General features: G+C 46.3%; 1 protein-coding gene across 3 annotated transcripts in view; it reads right to left on the reverse strand.

The window, feature by feature from the left end:
- Positions 1–18,148, reverse strand: part of itpr2 (inositol 1,4,5-trisphosphate receptor, type 2) — a 404,634-nt gene that overhangs the window by 41,135 nt on the left and 345,351 nt on the right. For all 3 annotated transcript variants that reach the window (XM_070897635.1, XM_070897634.1, XM_070897633.1), the window contains 3 exons: positions 15,192–15,356; positions 10,768–10,966; positions 10,496–10,582 (listed from right to left, as the gene is read on the reverse strand). In XM_070897635.1, the coding sequence (XP_070753736.1) occupies positions 10,496–10,582; positions 10,768–10,966; positions 15,192–15,356 (451 nt within the window). The remainder of the gene's footprint in view (positions 1–10,495; positions 10,583–10,767; positions 10,967–15,191; positions 15,357–18,148) is intronic.

An 18,148-nucleotide genomic window follows, 5' to 3' on the forward strand; every position in this document is an offset into this window, starting at 1 on the left:
CAGGCTAATTGGTCTGTAGTTCCCTGTTTTCTCTCTTCTTGCTTTCTTGAATAGCGGGGTTACATTGCTACCTTCCAATCCATTGGGACTTTTCCAGAATCTAGGGAATTTTGGAATATCACAACCAATGCATCCATTATCTCTGTAGCCACCTCTTTTAGAACCCTAGGATATAGTCCATCAGGTCCAGGAGATTTGTCGGCTTTTAGTCCCATTAGTTTCTCAAGTACTTTTTCCCTTCACTGCTATTAATGATCTTAAGTTCCTCACCCTCATTAGCCCCTTGGTTCGCCACTATTTTGGAATACATTTTGTGTCTTTTACTGTGAAGACAGATACAAAATATTTATTTAAGGTCACTGTCATTTCCTTGATCCACAATGTAATTTCTCCTGTCTCAGCCTCTAAGGGACCAATGTTTGCTTTTGCTACTCTCTTCCTTTTTACATACCTGTAGAAGCTTTTACAATCTGTTCTTATATTGCTTGCTAATTAACTCTCATATTCCATTTTCTCCCTTTTCATCAATTTTTTGGGTTATAGAAACATAGAAATTTACAGCGCAGGAGGCGGCCATTTCAACCCATCGTGTCCACGTCGACCGACAAAGAGCTGCACGGCCCTCGGTCAGCAGCCCTGAAGGTTACATATAAACCGATGAACAATGAACAATGGCGGAAAGGTAAAGAGCATCGGGCCCAACCAGTCCGCCCCACACAACTGCGACACCCCCTGCGCCGAAACATTCTACACTCCACCCCAACCGTAGCCAAGTGATCTCCTGAGAGAGGCAAAAAAACAGATAAAAACCCAGGCCAATTGGGGAAAAAATCTGGGAAAATTCCTCTCTGACCCATCCAGGCAATCGAAACTAGTGCAGGAGATCACCTTGACCGTATTCGATTCCCTGCAGTACTTACCATCGTATCTGCGCCAGCCAACAAGAGGTTAGGAGCGGCGAGAGATCATGGCAGAGGTGCGGCAAATGAGGGTACGGTGCCCAGAAGAGCCAAGGGCCCAGGGGCAGCACGGGCCAGCACACACTGTGATATGTGTGCACTAGGTCCGTGCAGCAGAGCAGGTCTCCAGTCATCCTGGTTAACCCTTGCCACTGGATAAAGGTCGAGCTCTGTCGCACCCATGTGGTGGCTGATGTGCAACGGCCACCACACGTTAAAAAAATCCATGCACAGATACCTTCCACCCTTCAATTGGAGTTCGGGACTGGAACATCGGTCCTTCATTGAAACATCTGTGAACTCACTGTGAACTGGAAGCCAGTCATCCTCGTTTGAGGGACCGTCTATAATGATCCAGTCTAATCCCATTTACGAGCTCTAGGTCTGTAACCCTGCAGGTTACGGCATCATTTGCTGGTTTCTAAAGCTCTCCCAATCATCATTTGCTGGTTTCTAAAGCTCTCCCAATCATTAGCTCATAGTTGCTAAACAACAACACAGACATTTGGGCCAGTTTTTCAAGGCAGAAAGGCTTGCCCACTCCCAATGTTTAAGGAATACTGCAGATGCACTTAATGCAATTTTACGTCTATTAAATTGACTGAACAATTGTGGATGCCATCGGAACAGAAGTGGAACAACTCTTTGAGCCAGTTCTACCATTCAATCAGATCTTGGCTGATCTGTACCTCAACTCCATTTCTCTTAATACCCTTACCCAACACAAGTCTATTGATCTCAGTTTTGAAATCCACTGGGGAGAAAGTTACAGACTTCAACTACCCTTTGTGTGAAGAAGTGCTTCTTGATTTCACGACTGAACGGCCTGGCTCTAACTTTAAGAGTATTCTCCCAGCAAAGGAAATAATGTCTCTGCATCGAATCCCATTATCACCTCAAACACCTCAATCAGATCACCTCGGTCAGGTCAACCTTCTATATTTTAAGAGAATATAAGTCAAGTTCATGCAACCTGTCCTCATAATTTTAGCCCAGGTGTCATTCTGGTGAATCTGCGCTGCATACCCTCCAAGGCCAATATATCCCTCTTGAGGTGCAGTGCCCAGTACTGAACACAGTATTCCAGATGGGTTCTGTTCCAAGTTGGATGGTAAATTGTGGGTAGTTAGCTCACAATTGCCGATAGGCAGGGCCGGCTGGTGAAGCACAACTATTAAACCGACCCTGTTGTACCATCATCAGAGATATTGGTCAATAAGCCAATTATGTCTGGGTCAGGACAATCAGTAGCCCATTAGTAATATCATTGCTGATTCATATGTTACATCTTGCAGGTTCCCAAGGTTACAATTGGGCCAATTGTCTTTTAACAAGTGGGAACTGCCATTAAAGTAACCAATCAAACGACACGGATCACTGTAACTGGTTACAATAATGTAGCATCAGAGAAGTCGTGGTTTGTGAAATGCAAATTTTGCGCGGTGCAATTAATCTTGGGAGCAATGGGGGTGACAGTGAATCGGGAGGCCGTTCTACATAATGTCCAAGGTTCTAGAACAAGGGTGCATAGTTTAAGAATAAGGGGCCGCCCATTTAGAACTGAGATGAGGAGAATTTTCTTCTCAGAGGGTCGTAAATCTATGGAATTCACTGACCCAGAGAGCTGTGGAGGCTGGGTCATTGAATATATTTAAGCTGGAGATGGACAGATTTTTGAACAATGAGGGAGTGAAGAGTTATGGGGAGTGGGCAGGGAAGTGGAGCTGAGCCCAAGATCAGATTAGCCATGATCTTAATGAATGGCGGAGCAGGCTTGAGGGGCCAAATGGCCTACTCCTGCTCCGATTTCTTATGTTCTTATGTTCTTATCCATGTAACACGGGCTGCCAATTCACTATCACCTGTTTTGTGCTGTGGGACAAGACCCATTTCACCACCTTGATTTTTCTAAGCGACTGAACTACAACTGCTGATCAATATAAGCAGATGCCACTTTATTTCTATATTTCCATTGCCATAGACTTCCAGTTATTATAAAATTATAATTATTCAGTAGAATACAGCCTATGAATGAACGCAGGGAATGAAATCCAATGGGACTCCTGAGCACGTGAAAGTAGCTGGTGTCTCAAAGTCATTGCCTTGAAATGTGGGCCCTCTAGATATCAGCCGTGGCTCAGTGGTGGCTCCCTCCTTTCGGAGTCAAAATATCTTGGGCTCAAGACCCAGGGGCCGAAATTGATGGCCTTGCCGCCGACATTCCTCTGCTCGAACGGCCCAGTGCCACTTTCATCGTGACCTGGCGTGGGCGGGAGGGGAGAGCCGCCGGGAAGCGCCACCGCCGTCAGCGGACGGCCGATGTGCGCAAGTACACTCCCGCCCGCCGACATGCCATATTCATGCGGGCGGGAGTCAGCGGCAGTGGACCGCTGAGTGCAGGCTGTTCTGTCCTCAACGGCAAGTGTGAAGATGCTGTAAAAAAGGTTAGTGAAGTTTATTTAAATTATTTCTTTACAGGTACTTACCTGGATGGGGTCCCCTGAATGTCGTCAGATGTTTTTTTTTTGTTTGTTTTTGATGCTTTTTATTTTTAGTTCTTCGACCCTTCCTGGGCCCGACTCCATCCTTTGGTGGCACTTGGGCAGCAAGCGCCTTTGCTGCCGAGAATGATCGGCGGCAAACATCACAGATTTTCCACCCGCCGACCTTCGAGAGACCTCGCCAATGAAAACCCCGCCCAAAGAACCGACAGGGACCTCAGCGGCCATCGGCGGTCCTTTGGGCGGCACTTGGGCAGGTGGAGGCCTTCATGAAATTCGGGCCCCCAGTTTAAAAATTTGAGCACAAAATCCAAGCTGACACGCCAGTGCCAGTACTGAGAGAGTGCTGCACTGTCAGAGGTGTCGCCTTTTGGGTGAGACGTTAAACCAAGCTGCTGTCTGCCCTCTCAGGTGGATGTAAACAATCGCATGGCACTGTTTCGAAGAAGAGCAGGGAAGTTATCCCCAGTGTCTTGGCCAATAGTTATCCCTCAACCAACACCATTAAAACAGATTATCTGGGCCATTATCACCCTGCTGTTTGTGGGAGTTTGCTGTACAGAAATTGGCTGCCACGTTTCTTACATTACAACTGTGACTGCACTTTAAAAGTACTTCATTAGCTGTAGAGCACTTTGGAATGTCGTGAAAGGAGCGATATATATGCAGTTTCTTTATTTTTTTCATTCTCTACAAGAACTATAATTAATTAACTTCTTTTGGGTCAACAGTTCAGCGGGCAAAAATTAAGCAGCTTAAAAACGATTATATTTAATTACATTTGTAGAAATTTGATACACGTAGCTCACAGATCCTTTCCAGCATTACTGAAAGCAGAACTGTTCTTCATACTTCATCTGTCAGGCATCTCGCAATCAGTGGTGACTCATTATTAACCTTGCGAAACTACCCAACTTTTAAAAAATAGTGCTGTGCCTTATCGCTCCTTCACATCGCGCGAGGAGCCCACTTCAACTTTTTAACCAGGGAATGAGCGAAGGCGAGACAGTTGATTTCCGTATTGGCTAATCAATGTCTGGAGCATAATGACTGCAGTGGGCTTTAACAGGAGGTCATGTACTATTGCTGAAGTGCTGTCTATACAGCTTGCTCAACTTACATCTGTTTACGAGTTTCTTGCAAAAGTAACTCGTGTTAATAATGTGAGGCATGCTGCTTTTATTCCCTTGGTAAACAAATCCTCAACTGAATTTCATTTCAGGCATAGTCTATGTGTTAAGAACAAAAAACACTTGCATTTATATAACGCCTTTCATAACCTCAGAACATCCAAAAGCACTTTACAGCCAATGAAATACATTTGAAGTCTAGTACCTGCTGTAATGTGAAAAGCAGATTGAAAAGGAGTGATATACATAGAAAGAAAGAACTTGGGTATTTATACAGCACCTTTTATGACATCCCAAAGAACTTTTGAGCCAATGAAGGTGTAATGTAGCAAACGGGCAGGCAATTTGAGCACAACAAGCTCCCACAAACAGAGATAATGACCAGATCATCTAGGTTAATGATGTTGGTTGAGGGATAAATATTGGCCAGGACACCAAGCAGAACTCCCCTGCTCTTCTTCGAAATAGTGGCATGGGTTGTTTTACATCCACCTGAGAGAGGCCTCGGTTTAATGTCTCATATGAAAGACGGAACCGCCGCCAGTGCTGTCTTTCATATGAGACCAATGCCTTTTTACTGGAGGAGTAACAGCAACAGCTGGGCATTGGTCATCCCTGGATAAGGGGGAACCAGTAGATGTGGTGTATTTGGATTTCCAGAAGGCATTCGATACGGTGCCACATAAAAGGTTACTGCACAAGATGAAAGTTCACGGGATTGGGGATAATATATTAGTATGGATAGAGGATTGGCTAACTAACAGAAAACAGAGAGTCAGGATAAATGGGTCATTTTCTGGTTAGCAAACAGTAACTAGTGAGGTGCCGCAGGGATCGGTGCTGGGCCCTCAACTATTTACAATCTATATTAATGACTTGGATGAAGGGACTGAGTGTAATGTAGCCAAGTTTTCTGATAATACAAAGATGGGTGGGAAAGCAAACTGTGAGGACACAAAAAATCTGCAGAGGGATACAGAGAGGCTAAGTGATTGGGCAAAAATCTGGCAGATGGAGTATAATATGGGAAAATGTGAGGTTATCCACTTTGGCAGTAAAAATAGAAAAGCAAATTACTATTTAAATGGAGAAAAATTGCTAAGTGCTGCAGTACAGAGGGACCTGGGGGTCCTTGTGCATGAAGCACAAAAAGTTAGTATGCAGGTACAGCAAGTGATCAGGCAGGCAAATGGAATGTTGGTCTTTATTGCAAGGGGGATAGAGTATAAAAGCATAGAGGTCCTGCTACAACTGTACAGGGTATTGGTAAGGCCACACCTAGAGTACTGCGTCCAGTTTTGGTCTCCGTATTTAAGGAAGGATATACTTGCATTGGAGGCAGTTCAGAGAAGGTTCACTAGGTTGATTCCGGAGGTGAGGGGGTTGACTTATGAGGATAGATTGAGTAGGTTAGGCCTATACCCATTGGAGTTCAGAAGAATGAGAGGTGATCTTATCGAAACGTATAAGATAATAAGGGGGATCAACAAGGTGGATGCAGAGAGGATATTTCCACTCATGGGGGAAACTAAAACTAGGGGACATAGTCTCAGAATAAGGGGCCGCCCTTTTAAAACTGAGATAAGGAGAAATTTCTTCTCTCAGAGGGTTGTAAATTCATGGAATTCTCTGCCCCAGAGAGCTGTGGAGGCTGGGTCATTGAATATATTTAAGGCGGAGATAGACAGATTTTGAGCGATAAGGTAGTAAAGGGTAATGGGGAGTGGGCAGGGAAGTGGAGTTGAGGCCAAGATCAGATCAGCCTTGATCTTATTGAATGGCGGAGCAGGCTCAAGTGGCCGAATGGCCGACTCCTGCTCCTATTTCTTATGTTCTTATATAAAGCTGTTTGCGTGAATGAAATTTGTCTCCTTTTTCTAAAGTGTCTGGTCAATGGATGGATCCATTACGTCATGAGAGATTATGGAAGACTGCACTATTCTCACTTAGAGAAAACACTTAGAGAATCACTGATTTCCCCGAGCTCAAACTGTGACTTTGGCCCACATGTGGCCCCCCACATCTGGCAAACCTTTCCTGAAACCTGGATAACTCACTCCTCACTGGGTTATTCTGCCTGAATGTCGTGGGCTTGGAGGTGTGGAAAGAACTGTTCTCACCACTGCTGCTTTATGGAGCATAAATCCTAATTACAGACACCAAAATCTGCTTCGTCAGGAATTTGAGATCTATGGAGAATTATTCTTGAACTGTATAAAACACTGGTTAAGCCACATCTAGAGTACTGTGTGCAGTTCTGGTCACCACATTACAGGAAAGTGCTAGAGAGGCAACAGAGGAGATTTACGAGGATGTTGCCAGGACTGGAGAATTTTAGCTATGAGGAAAGATTGGATAGGCTGGGGTTGTTTTCTTTAGAACAGAGGAGGCTGAGGGGAGACCTTATTGAGGTGTATAAAATTATGAGCCGCCGAGATAGAGTGGATATGAAAGACCTATTTCCCTCAGCAGATGGGGTCAACAACCAGGGGGCATAGATTTAAATTAATTGGTTGGAGGTTTAGAGGGGATTTGAGAGGAATGTTTTTCACTCAGAGGGTGTTGGGGGTCTGGAACTCTCTGCCTGAAATGGTGGTTGGGGCAGAAATCCTCACCACATTTAAAAAGTATGTGCACTTGAAGTGCCGTAATCTGCAGGGCTACGGACCAAGAACTGGAAAGTGGGATTAGGCTGGATAGTTCTTTGTCGGCCAGTGTGGACACAATGGGCCAAAATGGCCTCCTTCAGAGCTGTAAATTTCTATGATTCTCTGATTCGAATGGGAATGTTGGTATAAGCTGTGTACGTGGTTCTGAAACTCCGTGGTAGCTCACAAAAGACAACAACTTGCATTTATATAGCGCCTTTAATGCAGTAAAACTTCTCAAAGTGTTTCACAGGAGCATAATCAGACAGAATTTGACACCGAGCCACATACAACAAGCTTGGTCAAAAAGGAAGATTTTAATGAGCATTTTAAAGGAGTTTAGGGAGGGAGTTCCAGAGCTTGGGGCCCAGGCAGCTGAAAGCACGGCCACCAATGATGGGGCGTTGGCAATCCAGGATACACAAGAGACCAGAATTGGAGGAATGCTGAGTCCTCGGGGGGTTGTGGGGCTGGAGGAGACTACAGAGATAGGGAGGGGCGAGGCCATGGAGGGATTTGAACAAGGGTATATGAGAATCACATCTCGCTTTATCGTGTCCTAACGCATGTGACGTTTTCGTCTGGTGGTGTCTTACGCTTCTGTGGTGCACCTTGGGATTTTATCTTAAGTTAAAGGTGCTATATAAATGCAAGTCGTTGTTGTTGTATAAACAAATAAGGAAAAATAACCGATAAATGGCCTATTGGACAAGTTCAGCCTGGGATGGATGATAAAACTACTGCTGTTGGGAGGAAACAAGCTGACTAACAGATCCAGGACGAGCTTTTAAATGTAGAATGGACTTGGGTTGCCATGGGATTCGGAATGCCAAAACAATAGCACCCTATCCATCAGCTTAAACATTCATTCCCTCCACCATTGGCACACAGTGACTGCACTGTGCACCATCTACAGCAAGTCACCAAGGCTTCTTCGGCAGTACCACTCAAACCCGCGACCTCCTTTATTTTTCCTTATTTGTTTATACAACAATGACTTGCATTTATATATCACCTTTAACTTAAGATAAAATCCCAAGGTGCACCACAGAAGCGCAATCAGACAAAAACGTCACATGCATTAGGACACGATAAAGCGAGATGTGATTCTCATACCCTAAAAGGACAAGGGCAGCAGGCACATGGGAACACCATCACCTCCACGTTTCCCTTCAAGCCGCACACCAACCTGACTTGTAACTATATCGCCATTCGTTCATCGTTGCTGGGTCAAAATCCTGGAATTCCCTCCCTAACAGCACTGTGGGAGTACCTTCACCACACGGACTGCAGCGGTTCAAGAAGGCGGCTCACCACCACCTTCTCAAGGGGCAATTAGGGATGGGCAATAAATGCCGGCCTCGCCAGCAATGCCCACATCCTGAGAATTAACTTTATTTTTAAACAAGTCTTAAAGAAGATAAAACAGCAATTTTTCTCTGGATAAAATTACATAAAACCTTTTCCATTGAACTATAATTATAGACTATTGACAAACTGGGACAAAAGTTGTTGTAGAGAGTAGAAATCTAACCCACATCTCGTGATATCCCATGAGGATGACTGTACATTTATTTGCAATTAGAGTATAGAGATGAGGAAGATTAAGTGCAAGAAGGGGTGTGAGATAAGATTTCTACAACACAGCAAATACTTGTTGCTTTCCCTGTGTGACAAATAGGCAGTTAAACAGGATTCTGGAAAGTTATGTAGAAAGATATAAACAGGACTGAAAAACATCACAGGACACAGTGTCTTAAAGGCAGGCTTTACTTATACCCTTGCTCAGTGTTCTCACTCAGGCCAACAGCCCCAACATCGAAGCATTGATCACGCTCGATTAGCTCCGTTGGGCAGGCCACATCGTCCGCATGCCTGACAAGAGACTCCTGAAACAAGCGCTCTACTCTGAGCTCTGACACGGCAAGCGAGCCCCAGGTGGGCAGAGGAAATGCTTCAACGACGCTCTCAAATCCTCCCTGAAAAAGTGCAACATCCTCACCGACACCTGGGAGTCCCTAGCCCAAGACCGCTCAAAGCGGAAAGAGAAGAATCCAGGAAGGTGCTGAACACCTCGAGTCTCTTTGCCGGGGACAAGCGGAGACCAAGCAGAAACAGCGGAAGGAGCGCACGACAACCCAAGCACTCCACCCACCCGTCCCTTCAACCACCGTCTTCCCCACTTGTGACAGAGACTGTCGGTCCCGCATCAGACTCTTCAGTCACCTGAGAACTCATTTTTAGTGTGGAAGCAAATCATCCTCGACTCCGAGGGACTGCCTAGGAAGAAGACTTATTTATACCCTCTACATTCCAAAAGTATAGAATTTTCTGTATTTGTTTCTTGAAGAGGCCTCTCCTCAAACTAGCTGAAATTATATATTATGGGGTAGAGTTTCTGCTGTGGGCGCAATCCGTGACTCTACCGCACATTGCGGCCATTTTGAAAAGCGTTTCCTGCCACCCACTCACCCCCCAAGTTGGTCAAACTCATTTGCATAACCCTAAACGCAAAATCCACCATGAACCAGTGCAATTGGGTTTTTAAATTTAAATTTGCATTAAAAATATTCCTTGATATATTTAAGAGTAACTTGGTGCAGTTTGATTAATACAGTTGAAAATGGGTTTACAACAAAAATAAGCATTTTAAATCAAAGTGTCAATCCACCACCTGTGCGTAACCTGATTTTAAATGACTGAAAATGACTTTTAAAATAATATACAAAAGTATTTTCTCGTTAAATTGAGGAACAGTAGTGAGTTCCTTAGTAAATTAAAGAAAAATTCCTTCCATAAGTGCCTATTAGTGTCCTTGTGCCCAAAAGCTGCAGCCTAATCTGTGGAGCCTCCTCGAAGGCCCGCAAACGAGCGCAATTGTCGGAAATTCGCCATGGTGATTAATTCACCCCGGGGGCGTGGCCAGTTTTGTGGGCGGGGCCGGCTTCCAGCGCGGAGGTTTTTAAACTGGCACAAAAGATGGTGGAAACTCGGCTGCGCTGAACGCAATTTGCTCTTAAAATTCCGCAATCTTTATCGCCGGTTAGGCCGATATTGGGGGCAATTGCACCAAAATAAGCAGAGCAACTGAGCGGGAACTCCAGGCCGAAGTGTGCCATCTAGAAAAGGACAGATATTGGAGAGAAGTAATTTTTAAGACAAGGTCCTAGATCCTTCCATTGGAGGAAATTTAAAGCAACATAAGGCTCCTCGACCTATTTTGCCCTGTTTTATTATACATTGCCTTGTTTACTAACCTGCAGCTGCTATGGAGGCGATAGAACAGTTTTCCCGACAAACCTTTTCCTTATTGTTCAAGGGAGACCCGTAGGCGCTTTCATGGACTGTAGAAAAAAAACAAAAAAATTGTCGGACTGCAATGCGTACTGAACATCCTTTCAATGTCGCCAACCGTGACTTGCATTTATTTGGCCCCTTCAATGTAGAAAAACGCCCCTCGGTACATTTTGTACAAGAATCCAAACGATTATTGCAATGTTGCCTAGCTGCAGGAAAGAAATGAAGTTACCTGATAGAGGGGTCTTGTTCTTTTCCAGTCGGTCAACCTCCATGATGAAATCATCTTGTAGAAAGAGGAATCCCACAATGGAGAAGAGATAGACAAGGATAAGAGCCAGCACTGCTGTCAGAATGATGGAGCGACCATTGCGCGTGACACTCTTTATGACGTTCAGCAATGTTTCCTCTCTGTAGACCAAGTCAAACAGCTGGGGAAAACCAATTATTCAATTCATTAGAAAGGGGGGAAAACACAAACAGAAACACTCAACATGAAACAACTTAAAAAAAATGGCCATGTTCTCTGAACAAGAGTCTTCTTCACAAAGACACAGTTCAGGAGTCAAGTCTCCCAGATAGGGTCAAAGAAAGACTCGGCTCTCACAGGTGAGATCTTATTGAAACGTATAAGATTATGAGGGGGCTCGACAAGGTGGATGCAGAGAGGATGTTTTCACTGATGGGGGAGACTAGAACTAGGGGGCATAATCTTAGAATAAGGGGCCGCCTTAGAATAAGAACATAAGAAATAGGAGCAGGAGTCGGCCAAACGGCCCCTCGAGCCTGCTCCACCATTCAATAAGATCATGGCTGATCTGATCATGGATTCAGCTCCACTTCCCTGCCCGCTCCCCATAACCCCTTATCGTTTAAGAAACTGTCTATTTGTGTCTTAAATGTATTCAATGTCCCAGCTTCCACAGCTCTCTTGGGAATCCCTGGCCCGAGACCGCAGAAAGTGGAGGAGGAGCATCGGAGAAGGCACTGAACACTTTGAGTCTCTTCGTCGGGAGCACGCGGTAGTCAAGTACAAACAGCGGAAGGAGCGGACGACAAGCCAAGCACCCCACCCACCCGTCCCTCCAACCACCGTCTGCCCCACCTGTGATAGAGACTGTAGATCCCACATTAGTCTCATCAGTCACCTTAGAACTCATATTAGTGTGGAAGCAAGTCATCCTCGACTCCGGGGGACTGCCTAAGAAGAAGAACTGCGTGCAGTTGTGGTTTCCATATTTATGAAAGGATATACATGGTCTTCCTGTGATTAGCTAGGGCGCCTTTAGCAAGCAAGAGGAATCTTGTCTCAACATGACTTCTGCTTGACTGCAAACTGACGAGCAGCCAAGCCCTTTCGAATGCAAATATCCTGGAGAGCCTATGGAGATCAGCTGCTTTCCAAATTGGTCCATGCAACAAACTCAGGCTGAGAACGTGGATGGCATGGCAAGCTTTGCTCAGCTTTGTGAGCCAGAGCAACAACAGGGCTATGGGGGGGAGGGAGAGCAAGGTGGTAGGATCAGTTTTGCATGGCTTTTTGCAGAAAGCCAGGCCAACGGGCCAAACACCCTCCTCCTGTGCCACAAACCTCTATGGTCCCAACATCCAACACTGCCCAAATTCTTTAAAAGATACGGGAGTGGGATTATGTGACTGGGTGACCTTGGGGTTCTGAAAAGTGATACCCTGCAAAGACTGTTCTCTGTAATTTGTTTAATGAGTATGGGTGGAGCATTTAACCAATTGGTCATCACAGCTTCGGAAGACGTGATTTTGATGGCTGCAGAGTCATGGTAGTGAAATATATACCTGACTGGTGAACTTAGGCACTCCACCGTTGCAACGAAGGAGTTCAAAGGGAAGCAAAAGCTAAAGAAATACTTTGGACCAATTATCTCCACATTTAACAAGAATGCAGAACAGTATTAACTTGGACACTTCAAGATCCCGACCCAGGGACTTGAGCACAAAAAAAATCAAGGCTGACTCCAGTGCAGTGCTGAGGGAGTGCTGCACTGTCGGAGGTGCCGTCTTTCAGATGAGATGTTAAAGCGAGGCCCTGTCTGCTCTCTCAAGTGGACGTAAAAGATCCCATGGCACTATTTTGAAGAAGGGCAGTGGAGTTATTCCTGGTGTTCTGGCCAATATTTATCCCTCAATCAACGCAACAAAACAGATTATCTGGTCATTATCACATTGCTGTTTGTAGGAGCTTGCTGTGCACAAATTGGCTGCCACGTTTCCCACATTACAACAGTGACTACACTCCAAAAGTACTTAAATGGCTTTGAAAGCGCTGGTGATCATGAAAGGTGCTATATAAATCCAAGTCTTTCTTTCTTTGATATAACTAGATCACAAGTATATGAAGCTGACCCAGTCTATGGGTTAACTACTGAGAACTGAAGTGCAAATCAAACACACTGACAAATGATTCATAGAAACATAGAAAATAGGTGCAGGCGTAGGCCATTCGGCCCTTCGAGCCTGCACCACCATTCAATAAGATCATGGCTGATCATTCACCTCACTTTTAATATAAATCAGGAATTCACTAATGCCAATACCTCAATCGGACACAGGGAGACATCTCTATTCAACACTCTGTGTATTCTGTAATTGGAACTTCAGTACGTCTGAAAAAATATTGTATTCGACATACTTCCTTTTTATTACAGTTTAATATTTCCTACACAGTTTAGACTATATAGGGCTGGATTTTCGGTCTTCTGCACTTTGTTTTTCACCCCGGAGCGATGGCAATGGCAGCGGTGGGGTGTTCTGGCCGGGCGGCCAGCCTCCAGCGCCCCGCAGCGGTCCTCAGGTCCGGTTTTGCGGTGGCGCGGAGCAGTATCGCCCAGTAGCGCCATTGGTTGCGACACCGATGCGAGTTTTGACTTCAGCCCGACCCGTACACCCCGCAGCGACCGCCTGGGAAATCCGGGCGGTCCTACGATCCTGAGTAATGGACTCCTAAGGTAAGCGTGATGGTTTTTGCGACTTGTGTTGTGGTGGCGTGGGCAATGTATTGGGAATGTTTTTGTGGGGGTTTTTTTTAGTTCCCTCCCCCCCGCCCCGCCCACCCCCAGGCATCTCTTGGAGTGCTCCCGGCCCGGATCTTTGGCTTGGGAGTTTCCCACGCTAACGTCCCAAAGTAGGGTACAACACTCCCTTAGCGCTGTGCCTCCTGACTCAGGGCCCAGCTGCCCAAGCTTACTGAGGCGCAAACTGTTCCCGGGTGCCATTATCGCCCCAAAAACATCAAAGCTGAAAATCCCGCCCTATATATCTACCTATATAATCCTTCTGCACAGAAGTTGTTAGAATCCCAGTCACAATTCAAGGTGCCATTTCTATTAAAAACCAATTAGGTCAATTACAGGTTAATTTTTCTTAGTGAGCAGAGTTTGCAGATCGACTAGGAGCCAAACATCTGCATGGACCTGGCAATTGACAAACTTTACAGACTGGTGTCCCGAGTATAGAAGATTAAGGGGTGATCGAGGTGTTTTAAGATGATTACAGGATTTGATTGGGCAGAGAGAGAGAAACAATTTCATCTGTTGGTGAGTCCCGAACAAGGGGGCATAACCTTATAATTAGAGACAGGCTGTTCAGGGGTGATGTCAGGAAGGACTTCCTCATACAAAGGGTGGCGGGAATCTGGAACTCTCTCCCCCAAAGAGGCTGTGGATGCTGGGGGTCAAACAAACATTCAAAACTGAGATAGATAGATTTTTGTTCGGCAAGGGTATTAATGGATACGGAAACAAGGCGGGTAGATGGAGTTAAACTTGTATTTATACAGCGCCTTTAACATAGTGAAACATCCCTAGGTGCTACTCAGGAGTATTATAAGACAAATATTTGAGACCGAATCACATAAGAAGATATCTCGGGGGTTGTGAGACTGGAGGAGATTACAGAGATAGGGAGGGGCAAGGCCATGGAGGGATTTGAAAACAAGGATGAAAATTTTGAAATCGAGGCGTTGCTTAACTGGGAGCCAATGTAGGTCAGCGAGCACAGGGGTGATGGGTGAGCGGGACTTGGTGAGAGTTAGGACACGGGCAGCTGAGTTTTGGATGACTTGGCTGATCATTCAATTAGATTAGCCACAATCTAATATAATGGTGGAACAGGCTCGAGGGGCTGAATGGCCTCCTCTTGTTCCTAAACCTCCCTCGGTAACAGCATATAGCTTGCAATTGATCTGTTGAGATCACTTCTCAACATGGAGTCATAAGAACATAAGAAATAGGAGCAGGAGTCAGACATTCGGCCCCTCGAACCTGCTCCGCCATTCAATAAGATCATGGCTAATCTGATCTTGGCCTCAACTCCACTTCCCCGCCCGCTCACTATAACCCTTGGCTCCCTTATCTTTCAAAGTCAACTCTGCCGTAGGCTTAAAGGGGCAGGCCAAGCCAGCAGGTAAACATTAACAACCATGAGCCATGCCACGGGAGCGTGGCCTGGTTTTTTCGCCTCTCCCAGGTGATTACATGGTGAGATGGGGAGTGCATGTATTGTGATACACAATACAGCTCATGTGTGTGGGGCAAGCTGGATGGACCAGTTGGTCTCCCCTTGTCTGTCGGAGATCAGCTAGTATATATATTTTTTCAAACACATGGTGAAACTATCACTTACCAGGAAACTGTAGAAGAATTCATGGGCGAAGAGGCCGAGCATGCAGACGACGACATAGGTGACATGGTACAGAAACTCCACGTCCATCACCACTGCCTTATAACCACGGGTGAACGTTCCACGGTTTCCAACAAAACTGACCAAGAACACGACTTTATTGCATAGCTAATGGAAACAGGAGAGTGAGAATTCATTACATGCAACAAAAAATGTCACACCAGCAAATATATACTATGTCCCCTCAGAGAGAAAAAAAACTCCTACCTGGAATTCATTCAAGTATGATTTATATTGTCCAATACTGAAGGAGGTGATACCTCATAGAATCCTGCAACTCTTTGACCTTCTGAAATGTGTTTTATTTCAATCAAAACCGTTCTAAGCTGTCTAAAGATGTATTTGCTTCATGGGTTCTTTGCTTAAGAATTCAGAGCAACACATTGCTATTAAGAACTAGTTGGTTTATTAGCAAAGGTTCAACAATCACACGACACATTACCAGTTCATGCACCAGGCTCACAACCACCTGCCTCATCGTGGATCCCCCGAACCCAACTGGCTGGGGTTTTATTGAGTCTTGTGAACATCACGTGACTGGCGAAGCCACTCACAATGCGACAGCTCTGCAACTATTTTGAGTTGTTTCAGTAATCAAGTGCCCCCTGATTAAAGTGGGGGGGGGGGGGAGGGGGGGAAAAGAGACGAGACACACTCCAAAAACTTTTAAGGTGCCCCCTTGTTTTTTTTTTGATTTTTGGTTTTTATTTTTTTTGAGAGCACCAAAACACAAATTATACAAGTGCCCCCTGGCTAAAAAGGGGGGGCAGGGGCACTAAAACCAGCAAATTAAAACAAATTAAACTTTAACCATTGAATTCCAATTAAAATTTGGTTGCCGGGGGTGATGGTACACTCCAGTCCCTCCGGCGCCCACCTCTCGCAGAAGGCCGCGAGCGTACCGGTGGACACCCTGGCTCGGATGTAACCGCGGAAGAGAGGCAGGCAGTCGGGCTGAACGACCCCTTTGACCGCCCGCTGCCTGGACCGCCTGATGGCCCCCTTGGCCATGCCCAGGAGCAGTCCTAAGAGGAGGCCTTCCGACCTGCCCGCTCCCCTCCGCACAGGGTGCCCAAACATCAGGAGTGTGGGACTGAAGTGCAACCAGAATTTGAGGAGCAGCCCCTTCAAATATTGCAACCTCGCACATTCAATAAAAACATGGAACATGGACTCTTCCAGACTGCAGAAATTGCAGGCGGCCTGGGAGCACGTGAACCGACATAAAAATTTATTGCACGGGACTGCTCCGTGCACCAGCCTCCAGGCCTAGTTCCCAATAAATAGATGGAGGACTCCTGCGTAGAGTGCACTCCATTGGGGACCCCCGCCTCTTCCGGACGGCAAGATGGTGTGCCATGGCGTGTCCAGATGGCAGACAAGGATGGCAAGGTTGAGAGTGCGCAGGAGCAGTCCATACAGGAAACCCCTCCGCGCAGAACTGAAAGGCATGGAGGGGGATTTCCCTGAGGAGGCTCAAGTTGTGAGGCGCCGGCTCCCGAGTGAGGTTCCGGGGCTTGGCGCCGATGAGGAATTCCGTCCGGACGGGGGTCAGTTCGGACGGGATCTCCCCATGTGCTTGAGCCTCCTCGACACACCTAACAGAGTCAGGGCCCAGAGCTGTTTTGAGCGACTCGATGGCATTGGCCGCGCGGCGGACATCGGCCCAGTTTAGGCGCCGTGCCAGCACGTCTGGAACCATCCAGCCCGCTCCTCCGCCATCGAGCAGGTCCCTGACCCTGGTCATCACGCCACCCACAGCCCTCTCGTCCGTCTGCCAAACCTGTCTGCATTCTCACAGGTGCATACACTACAGAAGGGCTGGGCTATGTTACAAGGTGCAATGGAGGATGCTGTGAGGGTAAGAGCGACTTCTCTACTATCATTATTATATGATGATCTACAAAATTGCGATGGGCCTCGGAATATTTTGTGGGGGGCAGGAAGATGGAAAATTCCTACATTTGTGCACCGATTAAAGAACATTTTTATAATTTCACTGCAGACAGTGAGCAGTGGAAACCTCCCCTCTAGATCCTTTCTGACAACTTTCTCCATTTAGCGGAATTTCAAGGATTCTTCAGGAGATTAGAGTCATGAACGACGCTTGTGGGATTTGAAAGTGACCAGAACGTTGAAATCTGTTCTTCCCTCCCACACTTAACACATATTAAACTTGATCAAAACGGAACACACTGAAGAGAAAAAGGGGAAAAAAATAGATTTCCTCCCACTTTTGTTGGAGATTATCTTCCATTGTGATCAAGATGTCAGCCACTGCTACCAGCAACCTTTATGGATATTGCATAAAGTGTTCAGGAAAAAATGAATCTAAAATGTACCGAGGCAATTTTCAATGTCCGCTTGTCCGACCCTCAGGTAGTTAATGACTCGGAGGGTGGAAAGTCTTGTTCCCCCCCCCCACTCCGTGTGCAATCCCATGGGAGATTGCTTTGTTGGGACGGATTTTCGGGTCTTCTGCGATGGTTTATTGCCCCGGAGTGGCGGCAATGGTGGGGGTGAGGTGTCTGGCCAGACGGTCAGCCTCCAGCGCCCCGCGGCGATCCTCGGGTCCGGTTTTGCGGTGGAGCGGAGCAGCACCGCCCGGAAGAGCTGCGTCCGGTGTGCAACGCCACCTGGTTGCGAGACCGCCGCGAGTTTTAAATCTTGCCCGACCCAGGCGCTCCGCAGCGCGACCCGCACTGACAGCCTGGGAAATCGGGCGGTCCAACGATACCGACTACAGAGAGGTGAGTAACAGACTCCGAAGGGAAGTGTGATTGTTTTTGCTTTAAATTTTTGTGTGATTTGTGTTGTGGTGATGGGGGCCATGTAGGGAATGTTTTTGTGGGGTTTTTTTCTCCCTAGGCGTCTCTCGGAGCGCTCCTGGCCTGGCTCTT

Source organism: Pristiophorus japonicus, chromosome 13, assembly GCF_044704955.1.
Source record: "Pristiophorus japonicus isolate sPriJap1 chromosome 13, sPriJap1.hap1, whole genome shotgun sequence".
NCBI lineage: Eukaryota > Metazoa > Chordata > Chondrichthyes > Pristiophoridae > Pristiophorus > Pristiophorus japonicus.